Consider the following 8,790-nt stretch of genomic DNA (forward strand, 5'->3'; position numbering starts at 1 on the left):
CGCCCCCCCGCCCGGTCTCTGTTCCTCAGGAAGCCGTACACTAACCCTCCCCTGCCATCTAAATCAGGCTCCCATTCCACGCCCTCATGGCCCTTCTATACTTCTTTGCAACAACATTGGTCCCAATTTAGAAGTTATTTAGAATTTTATTATCTGTTTTATATCCATTTTCTAAATCAGGAGCTCTATGAAATCACAGCAGCATCTGTCTTGTTCCTCTCGTATCCCCACTGCACAGCACCTGGCGTGTAGTAGGTGCTCAATAAATGCTGATTTTGTGAATGAATGGTCCCATCAGGAGGGAGCTACAGAAGAGAAATTTCAGCTTCCTGAAAGAACTTCCTAGCACATTAGGCTGTCCCAGCTTGCAATCGGCTGCCTTGTGAGTTGCCCCCAGTGGCAATACACAAGCAGGGGCCGAATGGATGTGGAGGTGAAGGCTCTGACCTCTAAGGAAACTTCCAGGGGTACAGAACCTCCATCGCTTGAAGAGGGAGCCAGTAATTTGGGGAAGAGGAGGAGCAGGAAGGAAGAAAACAGCCTCGGGATGACAGGCCGGTTACTCGGGAAACAGGACATTTATAGCTGCAAGCTTGGGTGGGACTGGGTGGGGGGTTGGGCTCTGGAGCCCAGGCTTGTGGCTTCCCATCCTGCCCTCTGCACCCACACCATCCCTAGGCACAAAGGACAGGAAGGACCCAGGACAGGGGTAGGTCTGGGTCACCAGAGTTCCCAACATCCCACACGGGGCTGTTCATGACTCACAAAATGTCTTCATTGAACCCGCCCCCTAAGCCAGGACTGGCTACGTAATTTGCAGGGCCCAGTGCTAAGCGAAAATATAGGGCCGCTTGTTCAAAACGTATTAAGAATCTCAAAATGGTGAAAGCAGAGCATTAAACCAAGCATGGGGCCCTAGGGGACTCCATATGCACCCAGCCCTCCCTGACTCCCAGGAGGATGCTGGCCTGTGGACCCCACCCCATCCCACCCCCACCCCAAGGACCAAAGAAGACATCAGACGGAGACCTCGCCACACTGCTGAAGCCAGGCCAGCTCCTCACTCTGCTCAGCTTAGATCTTCATTGTCTTTATTTATAAATATGAGCAGACGGTGAGGGGGAAATCACTAAGCAATAGAGGAGACTCTTCAGGTCAAAAGGGCAGAGTGGGGGCACCTCCCTGGCAGTCCAATGGTTAAGAGTCTGCCTTCCAATGCAGGAGACGCCGGTTCAATTCCTGGTCCGGGAAGATCCCACACACTGTGGGGCAACTGAGCCCAAGCTCTAGAGCTCACAAGCCACAATTACTGAGCCCACGCGCTGCAACTACTGAAGCCCGTGTGCTCTGGGCCCCGTGTGCCACAACTACTGAGCCCGCATGCTGCAACTACTGAAGCCCATGTGCCTAGAGCCCGTGCTCCGCAACAAGAGAAGCCACCGCAATGAGAAGCCCGCGCACCACGACGAACAGTAGCCCCTGCTCACTGCAACTAGAGAAAGCCTGTGCACAGCAAGGAAGACTCAGCACAGCCTAAATAAATAAATAAATCATGCAGTACTGACTTAAAAAAAAAAAAAAAAAAGAAGACTTCCCTGAAACAGGAGTTAAGAAAAGTTATCCTAAAACGTGGAAATACAGCAAAGGGAGGGCAGTATTTCTCACAATGTCATTTAGAGCGTTATTTAACAGACCTACCTAAGGATTATTTCATCATCTAGGGGATATACCTTTGTTTGATTCACTCTTTACCATTAATTAACAGTCTGGCTGCTGTGCAATTACATGTAAACTCAGAAATATTTGTAAGTGATTTCTGAGAGGGAAGACAGCAGAAGCAAGAAGAACTACAGTCCTGCAGCCTGTGGAACAAAAACCACATTCACAGAAAGATAGACAAGATGAAAAGGCAGAGGGCTATGTACCAGATGAAGGAACAAGATAAAACCCCCCCAAAAAAACAATGAAGTGGATATAGGCAACCTTCCAGAAAAAGAATTCAGAATAATGATAGTGAAGATGATCCAGGACCTCAGAAAAAGAATGGAGGCAAAGGTCGAGAAGATGCAAGAAATGTTTAACAAAGACCTAGAAGAATTAAAGAACAAACAAACAGTGATGAACAATACAGTAACTGAAATGAAAACTACACTAGAAGGAATCAATAGCAGAGTAACTGAGGCAGAAGAACGGGTAAGTGACCTGGAAGACAGAATGGTGGAATTCACTGCCAGGGAACAGAATAAAGAAAAAAGAATGAAAAGAAATGAAGACAGCCTAAGAGACCTCTGGGAGAACATTAAATGCAACAACGGTCGCATTATAGGGGTCCCAGGAGGAGAGAGAGAGAGAAAGGATGAGAGAAAATATCTGAAGAGATTATATTCAAAAACTTCCCTAACATGGAAAAGAAAATAGCCACCCAAGTCCAGGAAGCACAGCGAGTCCCATACAGGATAAACCCAAGGAGAAACACGCTGAGACACACAGTAATCAAATTGGCGAAAATTAAAGACAAAGTATTGAAAGCAGCAAGGGAAAAACGACAAATAACATACAAGGGAACTCCCATAAGGTTAACAGGTGATTTCTCAGCAGAAACTCTACAAGCCAGAAGGGAGTGACATGATATACTTAAAGTGATGAAAGGGAAGAACCTACAACCAAGATTACTCTGCCAGGCAAGGATCTCATTCAGATTCGATGGAGAAATCAACAGCTTTACAGACAGGCAGAAGCTAAGAGAATTCAGTACCACCGAACCAGCTCTACAACAAAAGCTAAAGGAACTTCTCTAAGTGGGAAACACAAGAGAAGAAAAGGACCTACAAAAACAAACCCAAAACAATTAAGAAAATGGTCATAGGAACATACATATTGATAATTACCTTAAACGTGAATGGATTAAATGCTCCAACCAGGGCTTCCCTGATGGTGCAGTGGTTGAGAGTCCGCCTGCCGAGGCAGGGGACACAGGTTCATGCCCTGGTCCGGGAAGATCCCACATGCCGCGGAGTGGCTAGGCCTGTGAGCCATGGCCGCTGAGCCTGCATGTCCGTAGCCTGTGCTCCGCAACGGGAGAGGCCACAACAGTGAGACGCCCACGTACCGCAAAAACAAAAACAAAAAAATGCTCCAACCAAAAGACACAGGCTTGCTGAATGGATACAAAAACAAGATGCATATATATGCTGTCTACAAGAGTCCCACTTCAGACCTAGGGACACATACAGACTGAAAGTGAGGGGATGGAAAAAGATATTCCATGCAAATGGAAATCAAAAGAAAGCTGGAGTAGCAATACTCATATCAGATAAAATAGACTTTAAAATAAAGAATGTTACAAGAGACAAGGAAGGACACTACATAATGATCAAGGGATCAATCCAAGAAGAAGATAGAACAATTATATATGCACCCAACATAGGAGCACCTCAATACATAAGGCAACTGCTAGCAGCTATAAAACAGGAAATCGACAGTAACACAATAATAGTGGGGGACTTTAACACCTCACTTACACCAATGGACAGATCATCCAAACAGAAAATTAATAAACAGAAGCTTTAAATGACACAATAGACCAGATAGATTTAATTGATATTTATGGGACACTCCATCTAAAAACAGCAGATTACACTTTCTTCTCAAACGTGCACAAACATTCTCCAGGATAGATCACATCTTGGGTCACAAATCAAGCCTCAGTAAATTTAAGAAAATTGAAATCATATCAAGCATCTTTTCTGGCCACAACGCTATGAGATCAGAAATGAATTACAGAGAAAAAAACGTAAAAAACACAAACATGTGGAGGCTAAACAATACGTTACTAAATAACCAAGAGATCACTGAAGAAATCAAAGAGGAAATCAAAAACTACCTAGAGACAAATGACAATGAAAACACAACGATCCAAAACCTATGGGATGCAGCAAAAGCAGTTCTAAGAGGGAAGTTTATAGCTATACAAGCCTACCTCAAGAAACAAGAAAAATCTCAAATAAACAATCTAAACTTACACCTAAAGGAACTAGAGAAAGAAGAACAAACAAAACCCAAAGTTAGCAGAAGGAAGGAAATCATCAAGATCAGAGCAAAAATAAATGAAATAGAAACAAAGAAAACAATAGCAAAGATCAATAAAACTAAAAGCTGGTTCTTTGAGAAGATAAACAAAATTGATAAACCATTTGCCAGACTCATCAAGAAAAAGAGGGAGAGGACTCAAATCAACAAATCAGAAATGAAAAAGGAGACGTTACAACAGACACCACAGAAATACAAAGCATCCTAAGAGACTACTACAAGCAACTCTATGCCAATAAAATGGACAACCTGGAAGAAATGGACAAATTCTTAGAAAGGTATAACCTTCCAAGACTGAACCAGGAAGAAATAGAAAATATGAACAGACCAATCACAAGTAATGAAATTGAAACTGTGATTAAAAATCTTCCAACAAACAAAAGTCCAGGACCAGATGGCTTCACAGGTGAATTCTCTCAAACATGTAAGTGATTTCTGCCCAATATAAAAGATAACCCCAAAGGTTATGTTTTATGACCTTATAAGGCTGTTAACCAGCTTTGATTCTAACTACCTTTTATGCCCACATTTTTTCTCCAGTGCCTGTCTACCTAATTCTGCTGATTACCATCCTGCTTGCTCCTCATTAATGAGTTGAATAAATCTGTGATACATGTTCCTTCTAAGATTTGTGTGAGGGTAACTTTTTTTTAACTTTTTGGAAATTACACTTTGACTTCAGGATCAGGAAAGGACTTTTAAGAAGGCTGATTTGTATCTATAAAGAGATACGAGCCAATAATGCATCCATAAAAATAAGCTGCTCTGAAAAATAAATTCAAGAGCCAGAAGCAATCCTGGGAATTAAAAAGACACAGAGGAGAGGAACGCTTCCATTAGGGGCAGTAAATGAAGAAAAGGACATCGTTAGTGATTCAGAAGGCCAAATCAAGGAATTCTCTCCAAGTACAGATGAAATCTGTGAGAGAAATGAGGAAAAATGCAGAGAATAGAGGAGGGAAATAACCGCTTACTGGGAATTCCAGAAGAGAGCAGAGAAGAACGGGCAATCACCAAAGAAGATACAGATTTTTTTTCTGACTTGAAGGAATACATGAGTCTCGAGTTCCAAAAGGCCCCACAGGGAGCAATTCTTCACTTACACCTGCCCTTGTGAAATCTCTGAATTCTGAAGGTGAGAAGAAAACCTACAGGCTTCTAGCAAGGAAAAAGCAGGCTGTCTCCCAAGAAAAAAGAACCAGATCTATAGTGGCCTCAGCTGCAATGCTATGGTGTTGATTTGGCTGGTATCATGGGCAGGGTTCTGAGGGAGAAAAACTGTGACTCTAGAACAGTACAGACCAAAACTGCCCTTCACCCACAAAGATCAAAGGAATATATGCTCGGACAGGCAAGACTGAAAAATGACACTATCCAAACACCTTTGCTTTTTAAAAAAAAGTACTTAAGGTTGCCCTCCAGCCAAACCAAAATGAGAATGAGAATGAAGAATTTGACAAAGGGGTGACACATCTCCCAGCATAGGAACCCCAGCATTAACTTCCAGTTTGGTCTAAATCATCACTGATAATGTGCTTGTGAAACTGAATACAGCTCTGAGGAAAGGATACTCAGAAGAGCTGCCACATTTTAAAGAACACCAGTGAGTGAACCACTGCCCTTTAGGACTCATCTGTGGAATTCAGCATATACTTGGTGATAGCAACTTCCCATCTCAGCCATGTGCCTGGCCACCCTCCCTGCCCCTTCTCAAGGGCATCACACACGTATGCTGGCATGCACACATATGCAAATGTACATGCTCTCACAGATACTGACACGTGTACACATTCACACACACACTCGTGGGCCTCCAGCCTTTTTGTCTCCCCCCTTCTCACCTCTGCCATATTGACCATTACTGGGCATGGTTAACACCTGCTTATCCTTCAGCTCTTGTGTGTGTGTCACCTCCTCAGGCAAGTCCTCAAGCTTCCGAGCCTGCAGCCTGGCCCAGAAATGCTCTCAGAAAATCATAACATTTTCCCAGAGCTCTGGTCTCAGCGTGTGGCACGTTCACCCATGTGGCTGCTGCATACCTCTTTCCAGACGGTAGTTGGGAAGGACAAGGCCTATGTCTGGGTTTGCCATCCTCCATACCCCACATCAAGGACAGCGCTGACACTTAGTAGGAGCTCAGTCAACCCCTGGCTGTTGGATGAATGTGTGAATGGGCCACCAGCCTGGTTTGACCCAGGAAAGCAAGGACAAGGCACAGAGCAGAGTCCAAAATGCTCCAAACAAGCTGAGTTGTCACCTGGCCTCTCTCTGACTGTAGCTTAAGTCTTGGCAGAAATAACCACAGTTTGGAGTCAGACAATACTTGAGTCTGTGCTGGATCTCTGACTTGCCGAGTGATCTAGATTGATATAATAATAATAATAGCTGGGGTTTCCCTGGTGGTCCAGTGGTTAAGACTCCATGCTCCCAGTGCAGGGGGCCCAGGTTCGATCCCTGGTCAGGGAACTAGATCCCGCATGCCGCAACCAAAGATCCCGCATGCCTCAACTAAAGATCCTGCATGCCGCAACTAAAGATCCTGCACGCGGCAACGGAGCTCCCGTGTGCACAGCCAAATAAACAAATAAATATTTTAAATAATAATAGCTAACATTTATTGGGTGTTCACTTTGATGTAGCTACTATTCATTATATTATCTCCATTTCACAGATGAGGAAACTGAGGCTTAGAGAGGTTAAGTGGCTTTCTCAAGGTCATAGTTAGTATAAAACAGACCCAGTATCGGCTGACAGTGCAGGAAGACGCATGATTTACCCGAATGGGGAGGTATGAATGTCTGTCTGTCCAGGCCATTCAGGGAAGGGACATAACTCCTTTTTTTCCAGGCGTCCAGGAAGGACCCAGACACCACCACACAGCTTCATCAATATTACCAAGAAGCCCCAGGGATTATTCAAATTATGTCTGGCATGTACCAGAGGCTAGGACCTGTCTGATATGGTCTACCTACCCTGCCATGACAATGAAGAAATCCAGTCGGTTCCATGTGTCCCCAAGGTAGCACTTCTTGCCAAAAATGCCCAGGGCCACCATCTTGAGCACCATTTCCATGGCAAAGAAGACAAAGATGAAGTCATCAAAGACCTGCAGGGGCAGGAGGAAGGGAAGAAGCAAGGGACAGCATGAGGCTCTGGAGCAGGACCCAGGGTCAGAGCCATGCTGCGAGGTGGGAACATGGGCACAGACACGAGGGGCCAGGGAAAGACCTGGAAACTTCTCCTAAGCAGGGAGAGAACCTCAGAGATCCTCGTCCAATGGAGTCATTTCACAGACGAGGAGACTGAGGCCCAGAATGGGGAATGAGCTTGCCCAGGGTCATCCAGCCCACTCTATTTGTTCCCTAAACGCAAGCGTAATGACAAGGGACCCAGATGGGAGTGGGGCAACGGGGGTCTCCCTGATAATCGCCATGCCCTGGGCTAGACACCTGATCTCTTCAATTCTCACAATGACCCCATGAATGCTCCCATTTTACAGATGAGGAAACTGGAGGCCAGATTGTTTAAGCGACTTGCCACAGGTCACAGAGCAGTGAATGGCAGACCAGAAATGACACTCAGGTCTATCTGACTCCAAAACCTACATGGAAGGAGCTTTCTCAAAACAGGCCTGACACCCCAGTGGGCACAGGTCTCAGTGCTGCCTTCTTCCGCTTAGAAAGGAGGCCCCCAATATGTCCCTAGTCTTGGGCTCAGGTGAGTGTGTATTTCCTGAGGATGGGGCCTGGGTGGAATTCCTCTTCCCAAGATCAATGAGGGCTACAGTCAATTCAACAAATGGGCACTGAGCACCTTCTGTGGGCAGCACATAGACTGGGTGTTGGGGACACAGAGGTGAGTGCTCGGTAAACTCACCACCTGGTAGGGAAGCCAGCCTAGTATCCACCAAGGCTAATTGGTTCTAACTCTACCCAGGGCCCTGGGGCTCGCTGAGGAGCATGTTACCCACTTGGACCCCAGACCCACCACAGAGATTCTAATTCTGAAGGTTTGGGATGGGTCAGGGGTCTGGATCTTTAACTAGTGCCCCAAGGGAACCTGAGGCTTTGGGCTGCTTGGGAACCACTGAGTCCTGTGGGAACACAGGAAGCAGAGGGCAATTCCTCCCAGGAGGAATCTGACTTTCTCAGGTTGACAGAATTGGATGTTTACATATCTGTAAAATGGGTATAAACCTAACACCCTGCACTATGGGTATACATGTGCCACAGGGACCAAACGTCAGGCTTCCACCTGGAACTATGGGTGTACGTGTGCCACAGGGACCAAACGTCAGGCCTCCATCTGGAACCTCGGTGAGATGAGAACAGGAGAGGTCCAGGAGGCCACTCCTAAAGGCATAGACAGAGTTATGGAGCTTGGCCTTTATTCCATGAGCACTGGGAGCAAAGGGCAGGCTTTCTGCAGGGAGAGTCCAGTCACTTGTGCTTTACTGGATGGGGGGTAGGGGTGGGGAGAACAGGAGGAAGCTGGTGGTGGGAGATAAAGGGCGTGTGGACTAGGGCAGAGACCTCGAGATAGAGACAATGGAAAGGAAAGGGGTAAGACCAGCTGGGAGTGAGGAAGAAGAGGACAAGAGAGAGGGCAGACCATGTGGTGAAGATGTGGCTGGGCAGGGTGGGGTGGGGCATGGCAGGAGGGGCGAGGCATGGCAGGAGGGGCGGGGCATGACAAGGAGGG

General features: G+C 46.0%; 1 protein-coding gene and 1 non-coding gene across 2 annotated transcripts in view; one reads left to right on the plus strand and one right to left on the minus strand.

The window, feature by feature from the left end:
• The window catches only part of CACNA1I (calcium voltage-gated channel subunit alpha1 I), a 108,347-nt gene that overhangs the window by 81,458 nt on the left and 18,099 nt on the right, over positions 1–8,790 (minus strand). The window contains 1 exon segment of the mRNA XM_007454105.1: positions 7,062–7,195. Within this exon segment, the coding sequence (XP_007454167.1) occupies positions 7,062–7,195 (134 nt within the window).
• Positions 6,483–6,555, plus strand: TRNAW-CCA (transfer RNA tryptophan (anticodon CCA)). Its single transcript has one exon. It is a non-coding gene; the product is annotated as a tRNA-Trp (tRNA).

The sequence above is a fragment of the Lipotes vexillifer genome, unplaced genomic scaffold (genome assembly GCF_000442215.2).
Source record: "Lipotes vexillifer unplaced genomic scaffold, Lipotes_vexillifer_v1.1 scaffold382, whole genome shotgun sequence".
NCBI classification, from domain to species: Eukaryota; Metazoa; Chordata; class Mammalia; order Artiodactyla; family Lipotidae; genus Lipotes; species Lipotes vexillifer.